The 18,242-nt window shown below is 47.7% G+C and overlaps 1 protein-coding gene across 1 annotated transcript in view; it reads left to right on the top strand.

Moving 5' to 3' along the window:
• Positions 1 to 841: 841 nt before the first annotated feature.
• The window catches only part of KCNK13 (potassium two pore domain channel subfamily K member 13), a 128,583-nt gene continuing 111,182 nt past the window's right edge, over positions 842 to 18,242 (top strand). The window contains exons 1-2 of the mRNA XM_033191627.1: positions 842 to 981; positions 1,432 to 2,547. Of these exons, the coding sequence (XP_033047518.1) occupies positions 2,214 to 2,547 (334 nt within the window). The 5' untranslated portion in view covers positions 842 to 981; positions 1,432 to 2,213. The remainder of the gene's footprint in view (positions 982 to 1,431; positions 2,548 to 18,242) is intronic.

Below are 18,242 nucleotides of genomic sequence, written 5' to 3'. Positions count from 1 at the left end.
ATCCAAACAAGATGGGTTGATGGATGGACAGAGGGACGGATAGGTATCTAATAAATCAAGTATAGTAACATGTTAATGGTAGAATCTAGGTGGTGGGTATACGGGTGTCCACTGTAAAGTTCTTTCAACTTTTTAGAATGTTTAAAATTTTTCATAATAAAATGAATTTAAAAGGTAATTGCGGTACTCACCCTGGGTGTATACACAGGCACCTATTCTCGCGATGTCCCTAAAGCTCTTGCCCCTCAGAAGGCTAGATGAAAGAGGGGAATTGGGGAGTGAGTAACAGAGCCGAGAGGACTGCTAACAGCACCAGGGTTTCTGATGAAAATGCACTCGCCAGAGCTGTGTTTCATTATTCGAAATCATACGGTTTTACTCAACAGGGCTCCTAGCCCTTCTGTCTCTGCTCCTGGTGCGTAAGGGTGGTGTGTGGGGCTCTGAGCCTGAGACTGCTCTCTCGGAAGGTGGGAAGATGCTCACGTATCCATTCCTCTCCGCGTGCAGATTCGCTCCCACACGCCCGGGCGGGTGATTCCGGAGGGCCGCGCGGGACTGTGCGCGCGGGCGGGGGCGGAATGTGTCTGGAGGAGGCAGAGCGCCCTCTCCCGGTCCTGGAGGGCCCACGCGGCCCGGCTGAGCGTCCCACCAGCCGGCCGGTTCTGCATTCACTCCCCAGATCTGCGCGCCCTGGTGGGAGCACTGAAGCCCCTGGTCTGCCCTCCGAACGCCGGGCGTCTACCCGCGGAGACCAGCGCAGGAGGTGGGCCCGCGCGCAAGGAGGCGGGCGACAGGGTGGAGTCGCCGCAGCTGGCAGCCGCACGGCTCCACCTGTTGCCGCGTCGGAGCGCGCCCGCCTGAGAAGGCAGAGCGCGGTGCGGACCTGTGCTCCCCGCGCCGGCCAGCAGGGCAGGGCCGCGGCTGCCAGGAGGCCCGGGAACAGTCCCGACGGAGCGGCGCGGAGAGGGCGCTCCCCGGAAGGTGAGATCTGAGCGCGGCAGCGGCGCCAGCGCCCCCTACAAGGCGGGGTTTCGGGGAGGGGGCCCTGGCGGTTTGCTGGAGAGCATTGCTGCTGGTGTGCGTGAGGTGGGGGATGCCTTCTGCGCGGACCCCGCGTCCAGGCAAAACTCTGGAACGCACTAGGCAGCCAAGCCCGGGTGGAAGAGATGGAACTCTCCAAGGTCAAGGTCTCCTGGCCGCGGGGCCCTTACAGCCCCCAGTCTCTGGCCTCCTCTCCGGAAGCGGGGCTGGCCTGCAGTGCGCGCTTGGTCCGGGCGGAGCCTACTAGCAGACGCAGAGGACGCCCCCGCGCAGGATCCAGAGACCAAGGGTGTTCTGGCATGGGCAAGGCGAGGCAGGCTGCCCGGGGGACATACCCCTAACTTCCTTCGCTCCCTGTTCCATCCTCCCTTTCTGGTCTCCTCTCTCCAGCCTGTCCGCGCAACGGATGCTCAGCGTTGGGGCCCGGCGGGAGGTCGGGGCCCTCGGACGCCGCTCAGCACAGCCCCTCTCTCCGTGCGCCCACCCTGGACCCGCTCCATCCCTAAGCCCCAGCAGCCGATTCGGTGACTCGGGAGGCCACAGGCTCAGCGCGACACCACAACCACAACTAGGACGCACCACCGTCGGTCTACCTGGGGAGGCACCTACAAAGCCAGCAGACTGACGCCCGCGTCTTAGCCGTCGGTGGCCCGAGAAGCGATAGTCAAAGGAACCAGGACCCCGGGGCTCTGCTTACCCGCCGACCTCCGGACCGCCTCGACCTTCTCTTCGGGGGAAATTCGAGTTCGCTCGAGCTTGCCCTGAAGACGCGCCACGCCTCCTCCCCATCTAAGCCAGACAGGGAGCAGGGATGGAAACGGCGTCCGCAACCCAGCGCCAAGCAGACGTGGACTCTGCGCCCGCTCCCCGGGACCTTCAGCGTTAAGGAGAACTCCGAGGAGAGCAGGGGGAGTGGAGGGGAACGGCGGCGACAAAGCGGATTTGAAACTAGGAGTCAAGGAGGACGTGGGGAGCTGGCGCCGCAGGAGCTACCGAGGCGGCGGCCGGGGGAGCCTCGCGGCCTGCGGGAGCTCCCGGCGGTCATGGGCGAGTCGGCGATGGGGCGCCCAGGAGCCGGCTGAGCGCCGGGGCCCTTATTTACCGGGAGAGTGGGCGAGACTCCGCTGGCGCCGGGTGCCGTGGGCCTGGGGGCTGCCCCTGGGGGCCCGGCCATGGCCGGTCGGGGTTTCAGCTGGGGCCCGGGCCACCTGAACGAGGATAACGCGCGCTTTCTGCTGCTGGCCGCGCTCATCGTGCTCTACCTGCTGGGCGGCGCCGCCGTCTTCTCCGCGCTGGAGCTGGCGCACGAGCGCCAGGCCAAGCAGCGCTGGGAGGAGCGCCTGGCCAACTTCAGCCGCGGCCACAACCTGAGCCGCGACGAGCTGCGCGGCTTCCTCCGCCACTACGAGGAGGCCACTCGGGCCGGCATCCGCGTGGACAACGTCCGCCCGCGTTGGGACTTCACCGGCGCCTTCTACTTCGTGGGCACCGTCGTGTCCACCATAGGTAAGTGTGCTGGCCGGACTCGCTGACAACCTCCGGGGGGCCTCCACTTCCTCCGGGGGCGGGGGCGGCGGCAGGACTGACCCTCTCAGCTTTTCATTAATCCATCTGGGCGCCCAGCCCGACTGCACTGACATGAGCTGTAGCCTGATCAACAGGTGGTATTGCCTCCCCGCTGCTCTAATGTGGTCCAGGCACCGGCAGCTTCAGTGTCAGCTGGCAGCTTGTTAGAAATGCGGTCTCAGTCCCCTCTGCAGACCTGCTGAGTCAGAATCTGCCTGTTAACAAAGTCCCCAAAGGATTGGAATGATCCTTAAGTTGGAGACGCTCTGCTCTGGGAGATTTTCAGTCTCATGAAGGAGACAGGGCTTGAGTTCACGGGGAGGAAAGCTTTTACGGATAGGGACAGGAAACTGAACATTTACTGAGTCAGTCAGAGGGGAAGTGCAGGTTTTAAAACATTCTGCCCTCGACTTCACGCAGAGAAAAAATCAGAACACCAGACTGGAAGTGAGGAAGCAAAAGTGCCAATGGCTGTTCAAAGGATGGAAAATTTCCCACCAGGAAGAACCAGGGAAGTGACCTTTGGCCTGAATCAATTCGTGTTAGGCGTAACTTGGGTTTGGGAACTGAAAGCGCGTTGCACCCTGGAGTAGGAGAGAATCGCACTCAGGGGTCCCATGAGCTGGTTGGAGTGGTGGAAGGAAGACTAGGAAGGTCTGCTAATGGGATGGAAGTGGGGGTAGGACCTTCACTGACAGACTGAGGATCTGGAACTTATCTAGAGGCACCTGGGAGCCATTGAGAAGTTTTTAGCAAAGATGTAGCACAGCTACAATCAGTTGTGTTTATTTCCCAGCAGAAGGAAAATGATTTGGGGGAGTCTTTGCTCCACACCCACAAAGATTGTTCATCCTTGAAGAATAATCAAGTGATTAATGGGGGTTGGGGAAGATGCTGTAGAAATAAATTCTGAGGGGGGAAAAAGAGACCTGGAGCAGGGGAGGGAGCTTGGAAAAGTTAGATGGAGAGGAAGTGGCCTCCAAGCTGCAAAAAAGGCTGGCAGTTGCAAACAGCCCAGGGTGCATGTGCTGAGCGCTCTGTAGCTACTGCCCCTGTGCGCTCTAGAAGAGCTTGCTGGTGAGGTGGGGAGACAAGTTGAGCCTCCTTGAGGCTCCCACACATGGCTGTGCTACATAGACATTCTGCCAGGAGAAGCAGCACAACAGACAAGAGAGATTGGCTTCAGGTTAGATTCATCAAGAAAGACTTCCCAGGGCTAGTCCAGGAATTCAGGGCTTCACCTGATGCATAGCAGGTGAGGCAGAGGACCAGCATGATTAGGGACACACAGGTTGTATCTGAAGTGCCTGGTTCCCAGCCCCCATCCCATCCCAGATGGCGCTGCCCATCAGCAGGCCATGATGGCACCACCATAACTAGGTGTCAGGCGGGAAAACTCGCAGCAGACCAGAACGGGCCCAAGATGGGTGGAGGAGGAGTAACATCCCCATGGTTCTCCCCCAGAGCCTGCATTCTCTGCTGGACTCTAAGCAGGGAAAAGCGCAAAAGCCCCTCCTCACATCACCTCCCACGTCTCAGAAGACAGTTCCAGAATCTCCACATAGGCAAGACTTGGGATGAACAAACTGATTAGGAGGTATCATTTTGGAAGTGACCTTGACTCTACTGTGTTTGCATAGCAAGTACAGGATTTTTTTAGATTGAATGGTTACTTGGGATGGTTTTGATGGGAGATTTGAGGGCTGAATCTTCCCCACCACCATCAAAAACCATCTCTTTGTGCTCCCAGTGGGCACAGAGGCAGGAAGGAGCAGAGCATGTGTGTGGACAGGTGCATCCATGTAGCAGGAACTGAGAGTGGCATAGGTAGGTGGCCATATAGGAACATGGGCTTTGGTGATACGAATATGACAATGTGGCATGGAGGAGTGGAAAGAAACCTGGACAAAGAGTCTGGAATGGGGGCTTTTCATCCTGCCTTTGTATCTTGGGCAAGCCTCTTAACTATTCCGAGCCCCATCCTTTTCTCGTCTGAGGCATCTACAGAGTGCCCACCTTGGTATCTGGCACATCAGCTATTTGGTGAATATTAGTCCTGCCTGCCTCTGCTCCCTCCCTCCACCTAAGCCTGCCCCGTCACAGGGTTCTTGTGAGGGACAATGAGCTCATGTAAGTGCATGTGTGTTAAAAGGTAAAAAACATTAAGTGTGGGCTGATTTTTATTTCTCATTTGTAGCATTTCCTTTTAAATTGTTTCACTAATTGTTGTAATAACAGCACTGGCTAACCTTTATCAGGCCCACTTTAGGCACATACTGTATGATTATTACATGAATGTGCAATGCAGCTCATTGCTGTGTTACATTCACACTTCATTTCGGCCAACACAACTCCATGAGGTAGACATAGCAATCCCCCGTTATAGATGAAAAAACTGAAGGTTCAGGTTTTTTGTAAAATAAAATATAAAGAAGAAAAAATCAAGTTATATGCAGTCATATCATCCAAATTAACCATTATTAATGTTTTGGCCCATTTTCTTCTAGTCTCCTTTTTCCTCTGCATATACTTATATACATATGCATTTTTAAAAATTAGAATTATATTCTATAAACCACTAATATCTTGCATTTTTATTGTAACATTACATGATGGTGTTTTTCTTCTAAAAATTAATTCCACCATGCTTTATTCTGCAAAGACTTTGAGGTAGCAGACAAAGTATACAGTAAAATAATCATAAAATATAAAGAAAACTTCAGAACGAGGGAAAAGAAGAACAGAAATATGGAATGCAAATGGAGCTATGAAGTTGCTGGAGAGGAACTTTGTCTTAGTTTGGGTTCCCTCAGAAGCAGACCTTGAGCCAGGAATTTGAGTGCCAGCAGTTTATTGGGAGGAGCAAGGGATACAGGCAGGTGCAAGAGAAAGTGAATCAAGGAAGGAAAGTAAGTTAATCCAGGGTATGCTGGTAAGGCAGGTGCCATAGTGGGCAACTGGTACCTAATCCCAAGTGGAAGCTTGGAAGCAATGCAAAGTTCCTGACCCAGATATCCCACGCAAGAAAGCTGGGATATTTACACACCCACACCTGTCAAGAATTGGTTAAAAAGCTGTCTGGGGAGGATGAGGAAGAAGCACAGGGATGTAAGTCCCAGGTACTTCCGGCCTTATTTTCTTCTGTGGACAGCACAAGGGTAGCCTTCAGGCAAAGACAGGCTCTGCTGTTGAAAATCAGGCCAGTATGCCAGGAAATGATAACAAGATCCCAAGGAATGGTGGGGAATCCCATGGAAGGGAGAGAACCAGCAGTGACTGTTCAAGCTTCAGATGTGGTTTCAGGCTTCATGGCAGACAGTCATGACCCATGTTAGAATTCTTAGTATCAGAAAGGAGGAAACATAAACCTTTCCCAGTACCTAATTCTCCTTTTTTCTGAGACAGAGTCTTGCTGTCACCCAGGCTGGAGTGCAGTGGCACAGACTTGGTTCATTGCAACCCCTGCCCCCTCGGTTCAAGTGATTCTTCTGCCTCAGCCTCCCAAGTCGCTGGGATTACAGGTGTGCACCACCATACCCGGCTAACCTCTTTTTTTTTTTAGTAGAGATGGGCTTCGACATGTTGGCCAGGCTGGCCTCCAACTCTTGACCTCAAGTGATCCTCCTGCCTCAGCCTCCCAAATGCTGGGATTACAGGTGTGAGCCACTTTTTTTTTGAGGGAGTCTCACTCTGTTGCCCAGGCTGGAGTGCAGTGGCACGAGCTTGGCTTACTGCAACTTCCATGCCTCCCGGGTTCAAACTATTCTCCTGCCTTGGCCCCCAAGTAGCTGGGATTACAGGCACAAGCCATCATGCCGAGCTAATTTTTGTATTTTTAGTAGAGATAGGGCTTCACCATGTTGGCCAGGCTGGTGTTGAAATCCTGGCCTCAAGTGATCCGCCCACCTCAGCCTCCCAAAGTGCTGAGATTACAGGTGTGAGCCACCACGCCTGGCCCCAGTACCTAATTCTCAAAAGTGTTTTCTCCTCGGGATTATATATAGGAGACATTCTATAGGATAACAGATGATATTCACAAATAATATTTTCCTGGAAAATGCAATTGAGGATTTCATGTCGCTGTTACCTAATTGAGACCTTTGACTTAAAAGTCAAAGCTTAGAGTAGAAAACAGTTTGCCAGTTTCCCTAAAGGTTAAACCTAGAACTACTTTAAGACCCAGCAATTCAATTTCTAGGTATATTCCCCCCCAAAAAAAATCAAAAGTAGGGATTCAAACAGATATTTGTATACCAGTGTTCATAGCAACGTTATTCACAATATCCAAACAGCCCAAGTGTCCATCGACAGATGAATGAATAAACCAAATGTGGGCTACGTACAATGGAATATAATTCAGCCAAAAAAAAAGGAATGAAACTGGCCAGGCACGGTGGCTCATGCCTGTAATCCCAACACTTTGGGAGACCAAGACAGATGGATCACAAGGTCAGGAGTTCGAGACCAGCCTGGCCAATATGGTGAAACCTTGTCTCTACTAAAAGTATAAAAGTTAGCCAGGTGTGGTGGTTCGCGCCTGTAGTCCCAGCTACTCTGGAGGCTGAGGCAGGAGAATCGCTGGAACCCAGAAGGCGGAGGGTGCAATGAGCCAAGATTGCTCCACTGCACTCCAGCCTGGGTGACAGAGCAAGACTCCATCTCAAAAAAAAAAAGGAATGAAATGTTGATATATGCTATAACATAGGTGGACCTTGAAAATAATTATGCTTAGTAAAATAAGCCAGACACAGAAGGACAAATATCATATGATTCCACTTATATGAGGTATCTAGAATAGGCAAATTCATAGAGATTAAAGTAGAGGTTACTGGGGCTGAGGGAAGGCCAGAAGCGGGAGTTATTGTTTAATGGGTGCTTTCAGTTTGGGATGCTGAAAACATTTTGGGTATAGATAGTGGTGATGGTTATACAACATTGCAAATATATTTAATGCTATTGAATTGTACACTTTTAAATGGTTAAAATGACAAATATGTTAAGTATATTTGACTGGAGTAAAGAAAACCTCAGGGCAGAGTATTAAAACACAATTCAGAAATGTTGATTCTGAAAAAGGCTAGAGATCATACATGAAACAGGAATAAATTTAAAGTACTCAGAGAAGTAGAATAACAATACGTCTGGTAAATGATCTTCTGTGAATATCTTTTCTCTGAAACCAGCTTTTGTTAGGAATTTGTCCCCATATTTGCTGGTGTATCTATAGCTAGCTTCTGTCCCCAAAGGGTTTGCGGTACTCTGCATTTGACAGAGTTAGGGGAGGCTTAGGTTTTGCTGCAGTAACAAGCTACTCCCAAAATCTCAGTAACTTAATGTAATAAAAGTGTACTTCTTACCCACACCAAGTTCACTATGGGCGCTGGTGATGCCACAGGGCGGTTGTCAGTGTGTTGCCCCAGCGCTTCAGGCCTCTTCTGTCTCTTGGCTCCTCTTCCTCAGCACATGCTTCCAGGATTGCTCTGGAAGGGGAAGAAAGGGCTGAAGAGTCGAGTACCAATGATCAAATGGCTGCCACCACCTCCACTCCCACGTCATTGACCAAATCAAGTCACAGAACCACCACACCTACTTCAATGGGTCAGGGAAACATTACCCCAGTCCCTTCGTGGCAAGCTGCAGAAGAAATGTTTCTTCCAGTCTAAAAAAGGATGTGTTGGGCCTGTTGCGGTGGCTCATGCCTGTGATCGCAGCACTTTGGGAGGGAGAGGTGGGTGGATTGCTTGAGGCCAGGAGTTCGAAACCAGCCTGGCCAACATGACGAAACCCGATCTCAAAAAAAAAAAAATAGAAAAAATTAGCCAGGTGTGGTGGTGCAGGCCTGTAGTCCCAGCTACTTGGCGGGCTGAGGTGGGAGGATCGCTTGAGCCCAGGAGGTTGAGGTTGAGGCTGCAATGAGCCATGATTGTGCCACTGCACTCCAGCCTGGGCAATAGGGCAAGACCCTGTCTCAAACAGAAAAAAAAAAAAGAAAAAAGAAATGCAGAGTCTCAGGTCAACCCCAGACCAACAGAATCAAAGTCTATGCTTTAATAAGACACCCAGATGAGTCCTGGGCACATTGAAGTTTGAGAAATCTAGAGTCTAGAGGGTCGTTCATGTTGTGATGTTGCTGACTAGGACAAGCCCTCCCATGCTTTAGAACATAGACAAACCAATGGCCAGGTAGGTATGGTGAGGAGGTGAGCTCACTTGCTGTCTTATGACCTCCTTGCCAGCTGGAAGTCAAGTGCACTGAGGGCAGGTTCATTACACACCATCCAGATGCAGGGATGCACCGGGCTCAGGCTGAGAAGATGACCCGGTTCATGAGGACCTGAGATGCTCAGACGGAGAGGCTCAGCTCTGCCTCATATGTGACTAGATTCTCAATAACAGTTTTTATTGTTTTGTTTTTTTTTTTGAGACAGAGTTTCGCTGTGTCACCCAGGCTGGAGTGCAATGGCGTGATCTTGGCTCACTGCAACCTCTGCCTCAGGTGATTCTCCTGCCTCAGCCTCCTGAGTAGCTGGGATTACAGGCGCCTGCCACCACACTCAGCTAATTTTTGTATTTCTCGTAGAGATGGGGTTTCACCATGTTGGTCAGGCTGGTCTCAAACTCCTGACGTCGTGATCTGCCCACCTCGGCCCCCCAAAGTGCTGGGATTATAGGAGTGAGCCACTGCGCCCAGCCCTATTCATTTTTATTAAACAGAAATAATTATGCAGGTGCCCTTTTCTGGCCAGGGGTGTGACCCATGATTGGCTCTGCATGGCTGTACTCTACAAGGCCCCCATGGGATTCTGGGGCTCAACTGGTAGGTGTGTGGTTGGCCCTGGTCAGTGTGTAAATCCATGTGGTGCTGAACTGAATATTGCTTTGGGAATCTTTTTTTTTCTTTTTTCTCTTCTCATGGGAACAAGGCTGGGGAAAGAGCTTTTGAAATCTAAGTATATCAAGTCCAAACAATGAAATATTGGAAATCACTATTTTATAGTACAAAGTTATAAACTGACATCAGAGAAGATGAGGCGTTCAGAAAGAATAAAAATATCCCCCAAATGCATTGAGGATATACATTAATGGATGTTAAGCATGAGTCCAGATTTAAATCATACATTGAGCACTTCACACATTACTAAGCATTTGTGCACAAACCTTATGGGATAGGTGGGGAAGTTATTACTAATTCCATTTTGCAAGTCAGGAAACTGAGGTGCAGACAGCATAAATCTCTTGCTTAAGACCACACAACTATAAAGTGGCAGAGTTAGAATTAGAACCAAGTTTTGTTTTGTTCAGTGTCTAGTGATGAAATAAATATATATTAGTTTTGGAAGACTGGAAATGTATGGGAAAGTATAAAACAAGTAGAAATCATCCATAATTCTACCAACAACAAACATTGTAAATAGTCTGGGGAATCACATTATACATATTATATTGAACCTAAAGTGCTATTTAAAAAATCTAAGATGCATCATTATTTTACGTACCATCAAGAAAGAAACACTGCCGATTAAATTCGGACACGCTACCTGTTGTGGGATGCATCTCAATTTCAGAGATATTAAAATTTGGGGGAAAAGTGTATCTTAAAATCACTGAAATGTATTTTGTATCTCGTTGCTTTCTATATAACCATTATAACATGAGCAGATTGTTGTAATTAGGCAAAAATGAATCTCCTTATAATTAATATCTCTTTGATTTCTATTAAAGTTGATTCAAAATGTTTATTAAAAATACTTATAGTTCATCTTCTCTGAATCAACTAATTCTCCCCTCATTTTTCTGCTGGGAGCAGGGGGATGCCGTGTTAATTAAACCTGTGTGCTTTATAGTTTAAGGATTTCGACCCTGTCTAAAGACTAAATGTGTCATATTTTTCATCCTTTGTTCTCTGTTCAATGTCTATAATTTCTTATTTATTACTTAGATAGAGATATGTTTTTCATTTCAACTCAGTTTCGTATTTCAGTCCTTTCCTTGTGCTTTCTCCCATTGTCTTCGTGCTTCAATCTTTGTCCATCCAGATTCCATAAGAATGCAAGCTTTTGTTTGGTATTTTTGCAACTACTCTCCGTTTCCAGTTACAGCAGTAACTTTTAAAGCACTTTAATGTATTGTTTCATGCGAACAGTGGCAGGTGCGTTTTGGAATTGCAGCTGAGGAGCAATGTGTGGTCGTGGGGAATGAGGAAACAGGAAGGGTAGCTGGTGAGAGCTTACCTACACTCGAGGTAGGGTGAGAGGGCCATACCTCTTCCAGCTTCTAAAATTTCTTTTTTTTTTTTTTTTTTGAGACCAAGTCTCGCTCTGTCGCCCAGGCTGGAGTGCAGTGGCCAGATCTCAGCTCACTGCAAGCTCCGCCTCCCGGGTTCACGCTATTCTCCTGCCTCAGCCTCCCGAGTAGCTGGGACTACAGGCGCCCGCCACCTCGCCCGGCTAGTTTTTTGGATTTTTTAGTAGAGACAGGGTTTCACCGTGTTAGCCAGGATGGTCTCGATCTCCTGACCTCGTGATCCGCCCGTCTCGGCCTCCCAAAGTGCTGGGATTACAGGCTTGAGCCACCGCGCCCGGCCCAGCTTCTAAAATTTCATGGGGAAGCTCAGACCATCCATTCTGAGAATCCTGGATTTGTTCAATTATTTGTTTCCTGCTGGGAACATTTCAGTATCTGGAAGTTAGAGCTGTGTTGCAGGACATAGCCCTCACTCTCCATTGCCCAGCATTTAGTATTCATATATGCTCATCTTAGCCTGTTGCATTCGAAATTCTTGTTTATATTATAAAATAGAATGGCTTCCCTTTCTTTTATCCTAAATTCCATCCAGTTCTCTCTTTCCCTCTGTCCCTTTCTCTATGAAGGAGACATGCGTTTGGTTTGAGTGTTAACCCAAATAATCCTTGGGCTCCTTGGGATCCTGTCCAAGAAGCTGTCTTCTTTTGAAAGAAGCACGGTATGTTAGCCAAAAGTAATGAAAAATAAATTTGATTTCTGCTTGTATCTTAAAGGAACCTTAAAGAGTCTCCGATTTATAATGTAAAGGAAACTTCTTCCTTTTCTCCTCTCCCAGTCTCTCGTATCTTAAAGGAGTTCTGGAACCTCTTATGCCTAAAGTCCTCACCAAGTTTCTCCCAACCATCAGCCCTGTCTTTCTGTCCCTCCTGGTCCCATCTCTCCACATCTGTCCCTGCTCCCTGTTATCAGGATTGACTTCACTTCTGCAACATCATTTAGCTTTCTCTCAGCATATTTCCTGGATTCCCCATAGTAAAGGACAGTCCTGGTAGTTGACCAACAAGTAACAGTCTTTTCCTCTTAGAAGGAAGGAGAGAATTGGGAGGCCAAGGTGGGCAGATCACGAGGTCAGGAGATCGAGACCATCCTGGCCAACATGGTAAAACCCTGTCTCTACTAAAAATACAAAAAATTAGCTGGGCATGGTGGTGCACACCTGTAGTCCCAGCGACTCGAGAGGCTGAGGCAGGAGAATCACTTGAACCTGGAAGGTTGCAGTGAGCCAAGATCGCACCACCGCACTCCAGCCTGGGTGACAGTGAGACTCCATCTCAAAAAAAAAAAAAAAAAAGAGAGAAGAGTGGGGGAAGATGGTACTCACTAGGACATTAATGACTTTACACCTGGGGAACATCTCAGCCATTTGAGGAGGACATTTCTGTGTTCAGACCCAGAAGCACACGGTCCTGCTGAGGACAGTGGGAGAATCACCTCATCAGAAGGCACCTCTGTCATAACACGGCCCTCCCTTCATCCTCCAGCCTTCTGCCTCTTTCGGTTCAGCTCGTGTGAATTGCCGGACATTTTACCAGGACCTTCAGCACACCTACTGCATCTTCCTTTTGCCAGAGAGCCATCTTTATAAGCCTAATTAGGTGCTCAGGGGTTTATTTTTCCCATTCTCTAATCAGCTGTCCTGTGCCTCTCAACTGATCGCCTCTCCTTGAAAGGGAAACACTGTAATCCGTGAACTCAGGGGTCAGAGCGTGAATGTAAATGAGTGTAACAGGTGGTAGGACATTAGGGAGCAGTAAGGCCTTGTACCCTGGAGAGAGCAGCCCCAACACAGGCATTCAGATTCTCACTTTGAAACAGCATTGCACTGGCCAGACAGGTCTGAGGGGTTGAGTCCCCCAGTTGAAACTTTGATGATCACGAGCTCTGGGCTTCCTTATCTTTGGGAGGGAGAAGGACAGGGAGCGCATAGCATCGCTCTTGAGTGTAGCAGAGCTTGCTTTTTTTTTTTTTTTTTTTTTTTTTTTTTTTTTTTTTTTTGAGACAGAGTCTCGCTCTGTAGCCCGGGCTGGAGTGCAGTGGCCGGATCTCAGCTCACTGCAAGCTCCGCCTCCCGGGTTCACGCCATTCTCCTGCCTCAGCCTCCCGAGTAGCTGGGACTACAGGCGCCCGCCACCTCACCCGGCTAGTTTTTTGTATTTTTTAGTAGAGACGGGGTTTCACCGGGTTAGCCAGGATGGTCTCGATCTCCTGACCTTGTGATCCGCCCGCCTCGGCCTCCCAAAGTACTGGGATTACAGGCTTGAGCCACCGCGCCCGGCCAGAGCTTGCTTTTTATAGTTCACTTAAAGGATGCTTTTTCACAAAGAGTGAACCTTGCGTGCACTTATTTCTTTTTTTTTTTTTTTTTTTTTTTTTGAGACGGAGTCTTGCTTTGTTGCCCAGGCTGGAGTACAGTGGCCGGATCTCAGCTGACCCGGGTTTACGCCATTCTCCTGCCTCAGCCTCCCGAGTAGCTGGGACTACAGGCGCCCGCCACCTCGCCCGGCTAGTTTTTTGTGGTTTTTTTAGTAGAGACGGGGTTTCACCGTGGATGGTCTCGATCTCCTGACCTCGTGATCTGCCCTTCTCGGCCTCCCAAAGTGCTGGGATTACAGGCTTGAGCCACCGCGCCCGGCCGCATGCACTTATTTCTAAAAGAAACTAAGGGCAGTTACACTCTCTTAAACTCTTCTGATTTCTGCGACTGCACATAGTTATTGAAATCTATAAGTATGTGTGGACTATTAGCTTTTTCACGTTATTTCCTATACACTTTTTCAAGAATTCCACGTGTTTATATGAATGCAGAATGGTTTAACTATCCTCAAATAGTTGGACTTGGGGGTTATATGTGATTTTTTTTTTTTTTTTACTATTGCATATAATAAAGGTATGAAATTTTGGATTTCACTGTGGTTAAACACAATGCACATCTTTGTGTACGTTTAGTTCTAACAACATCCCCATAAGGTCGGTACTATTAATATTCTCATGTTGCAGACAAGGATCCCGAGGCTCCAAGAGCTTCTGTGCTCCGTCTGAAGCCACCCAGCTGGAAGCAGTGTGGCATCTCCCTTCAAATCTTACACTCTGAACCACCACTTCTTTACCTTTTCTTCCTTTGGGGTCCGTGTTGTGGGAAGAATCGCCAGTTAAAGTGACCGTGTATGGTCTCTTTTATAGTGTGGTGGCCCTTAGGTGACCTGGGATAGTCTAAAAAGACAGAAGTGGTCTGGTTAGCAGAATCTGAGCGGAGGCTGATGATGTGTGTGCTACCACGGGTGTGAGGTTTGGGCAGCATGCTGGCTACTGCCCAGGAGTCCATGTAAACACAGACTTCTGCCTCCCACCGGCAGTCGTCTCCCAGCTGCAGTCTCTCTCCCATCACCATGAAGACGGGTGCCCGCCCCCAGGACTTTCACCTCCAGTTCAGACATATTTGATCCCAGAAGTCACTTCCTGACTTTGCCTGTTAGCTCTTGTCATGTTGGCACCAAGGTTCTCTGTGTCTTGGGTCTTCCCTCCTTTTAAGCAGCTGATGAAGACCACAAGGCATTGGCCCTGAAGATCAACCAGGACTATGGTTTTCAAACTGTGGTCCACGGAGCCATGGGGTTCATGGTATTTTAAGGGCTGCCTCAAGGGCCAAGAGGACCCCTCAAGTTGTTGTGGGTTTTTTTGTTTATTTGTTTTGTTTTGTTTTGTTTTTCTGGAGAGAGTTTCACTCTGTCACCCAGGCTGGAGTACAGTAGCGTGATCGCGGCTCATTACAACCTCTGCCTCCTGGGTTCAAGCAATTCTCTTGCCTCAGCCTCCGGAGTAGCTGAGATTACTGGCGCCCGCCACCACGCCCAACTAATTTTTCTATTATTACAAAACAGGGATGGGATTTCACCATGTTGGCCCACCTCGGCCACCCAAACTGCTGGGATTACAGGTGTGAGCCACTGCACCTGATCAAGTTTTTTTGGTTTTTTTGGGTTTTTTTTGGAGGGGGGACGGAGGCCAGGCTGGAGTGCAGTGGTGTGATTAAGGCTCACTACAACCTCCACCTCCCCAGGTTCAAGCAATTCTTCCGCCTCAGCCTCCCGAGTAGCTGGGACTACAGGTGCGCACCACCATGGCCGGCTAAGTTTTGTATTTTTGGTAGAAACGGGGTGTCACCATATTGGCCAGGCTGGTCTCGAACTCCTGACCTCGTGATCCGCCCGCCTCGGCCTCCCAAGGTGCAGGGATTACAGGCATGAGCCACCACGCCTTGCCTCAAGTTTTTATTTATTTGATTGTTTCAGAGCAGAAGAATTTGATATATTTATATGTCTAAAATATTTATCCTGTTCAGCCACTTTTTGATTGGCTTAAATTTTTTGGTATGTAGAAAAGATTTTTATAGAGCCAAATACACTCATTTTGACCAGCAGCATTTTTTTCTATAGCTTTTCATAAATGCAGGTCCCCTCCATGGTTGAGATAAAGATTCTTATCCATTCTCTGTTTAGCTATTTAACTCATTTCAAATGTTATTTTAAATGATTGCTTTTAAAAAGGTTTTGTGAGGCTGGGCGTGGTGGCTCACGCCTGTAATCCCAGCACTTTGGGAGGCCGAGGCAGGCAGATCACGAGGTCAGGAGATCAAGATCATCCTGGCTAACACAGTGAAACCCCCTCTCTACTAAAAATACAAAAAAATTAGTCGGGCGTCGTGGCGGGTGCCTGTAGTCCCAGCTACTTGGGAGGCTGAGGCAGGAGAATGGCATGAACCCGGGAGGTGGAGCTTGCAGTGAGCCAAGATCGTGCCACTGCACTCCAGCCTGGGCAACAGAGCAAGAATCCATCTCAAAAAAAAAAGAAAAAAGGTTTTGTGAGGTTGACTATATAGTGATGCTTTGACTTATTTCTAAAATTATCCCATAATTATTTGAGAATATGCATTTTGCAGATTTCTCCTTTTTATTTGTTGTTTCTGTATATCCTGTGGTCTCTATAGATTTCAGTTGGTTTTTCTCTTATGTTACTGAATTTTGGACCTGGAGGAAACATTATCCACAACCACCCTCCAAACAGAAAACACATCCAAAATGACATTTCCTTGTATGTTTCTGGGCATATAAATTCAGTGCTATTGCTTTTATCACTTGCATAATTTTTATTACTATTTCTTTATAATAGTATTGCCTTTACCTCTAAATGCTTTATATGCTAATACCTATTTTTAAACTGAGATATGATTAAATTTCTGCATCATATTAGCAGACACTTGCAGATTTTAGACCATCTCTTTAGTTGTAATATTTAGTAATTTTTGTTTTAAATCAACCTGTTAACACATTTTTATATTTTTATTTTATTTTATATTTTTAAATTTTATTTTATCTTTGTAGGAAAAGTTGATGGACTTAGTATTTGGTTTCACTGGTATTATCCTCCTTCATCCTATACTTGTCTTATCCTTTTAAGTCTGTTTTCAATTCTGTATTTTTATTATGATGGCTTAGATGTTCTTTTTGTCATTTAAATGTGATCAGAATGAAATCGTCTAAACTATCTCAGGATAAAAACCATTTCTACCACTATTTTTTATGTTTATAAATAAAATTGAGACCTTGGTTTATTGGTGATACAGAATCTTTCAGCTTGGGATTCAACCCATTTCCTACAACCTCCTTGCCTCCCAGGTCCTTGTTGTATCTGGAAATGCTTTTTTAAATGACATTTTTACATCTTGGAATCTACCTTGTATCATCACATCTTTTAACGGAGAGCCTGTGACCTCTTTAATCTTTCTACTGATTTATGGACTTTTCTTTTTTTGAAACAGAGTCTGGCTCTCGCCCAGGCTGGAGTGCAGTGGCGCAATTTTGGCTCACTGCAACCTCCACCTCCCAGGTTCCAGCGATTCTCCTGCCTCAGCCTCCTGAGTAGCTGGGATTACAGGTGCACACCACCAGGCCGGCTAATTTTTTTTTTTTTTTTTTTTGTAGAGATGGTTTTTCCCCATATTGCGCAGACTGGTCTTGAACTCTTGATCTCAGGGATCCACCTCAGCCTCCCAAAGTGCTGGGATTACAGGCATGAGCCTCTACGCCAGGCCTAGACTTCTCTTTTTTGTTCTCCCCATCTCTCTCTCTAGTTTTGTTCTTCTCATGCCTCTGGACCTTTAGGCTTTGGTTCATCATTCACTTAAACCCCATTTTCTCTCCTCAAGCTTTGCTTGTGCTTTCAGACAGAAAGTAAAGGCAAAATAATTAACCTTTGAGAGAATGACTTTTCCTGTGTGGTCTGAAAATGATGCCCCATCTAACATTTAGTGGAGTTGGAGGAAAGAGGAAATTACAACCACATTTGTTACCTATTTCTTCTGTGCTTTCTGTCTGGTGCTCTTCTTACTCCTAACTCTGCAGCCACTTTTATTGGTACTTAGGTCTCAAGGTAGTATTGTTCCTTTTTGTTGCCTGTAGTACTGCTTCTTCAAACTGAAAGGCATATTGACTGCAGGTTGCATTGGGCGGCATGTAGTAGGAAACAGCAGTGATTTAAACAGATAGAAATGTATTTTTCTCATATAGCAAGAAGTTCAGAGGTCTGTGGTCCAGGGCTGATATAATAGTCCCACAAGGCCACCAGAGTCCCAGAACCTTCTGTCTCTCTGTTCTGCCAGGCTTAGATGGTGGCTCTGTCTCTCTTTTGCTCATAAAACAGAAATTGTAAGCACTATCAAGACAGGAAGAGGGAAGGGACGAGGTAAAAGGTATGTGCCAGCTGAAAAGAACTTTCTGGGAAAACTCCAACAACTCATTGGCGCAAACTATGTCACATTGTCCCCCAATCCCCATCTGCACATGAGCTCATTGCTATCTCAAATGCAGCTAGAGTTTCTTTATTGAGGCAGAAGGGAAGTCAATATTGTGTAGCAACAATATTGTATAGACAACTAACAGTGTACCTCCTGGAAAAAGAAAATATTGTCTGAGCGTCTTTCTTTCTGGAATTGTTTTGGAAGGTACTCTGAGCAGCTAATGTCTTGATCAATTGTTTTTCTATTCTGGGGATTTTTTTTTTTTTTGGGATGAAGTTTCTCTCTTGTTGCCCAGGCTGGAGTGCAATGGCACAATCTCTGCTCATTGCAGCCTCCACCTCCCGGGTTCAAGCAATTTTCCTGCCTCAGCCTATTAAGTAGCTGGGATTACAGGCACCCACCACCACACCCAGCTAATTTTTTGTATTTTTAGTATAGACAGGGTTTCGCCATGTTGGCCAGGCTGGTCTCGAACTCCTGGCCTCAGGTGATCCGCCTGCCTCGGCCTCCCAAAGTGCTGGGATTACAGGTGTGAGCC

This window comes from Trachypithecus francoisi, unplaced genomic scaffold (genome assembly GCF_009764315.1).
Source record: "Trachypithecus francoisi isolate TF-2019V2 unplaced genomic scaffold, Tfra_2.0 Lachesis_group3, whole genome shotgun sequence".
NCBI classification, from domain to species: Eukaryota; Metazoa; Chordata; class Mammalia; order Primates; family Cercopithecidae; genus Trachypithecus; species Trachypithecus francoisi.
The sequence above is the reverse complement of the archived record's forward strand: the minus strand, read 5'-3'. Positions and strand labels throughout refer to the sequence as shown.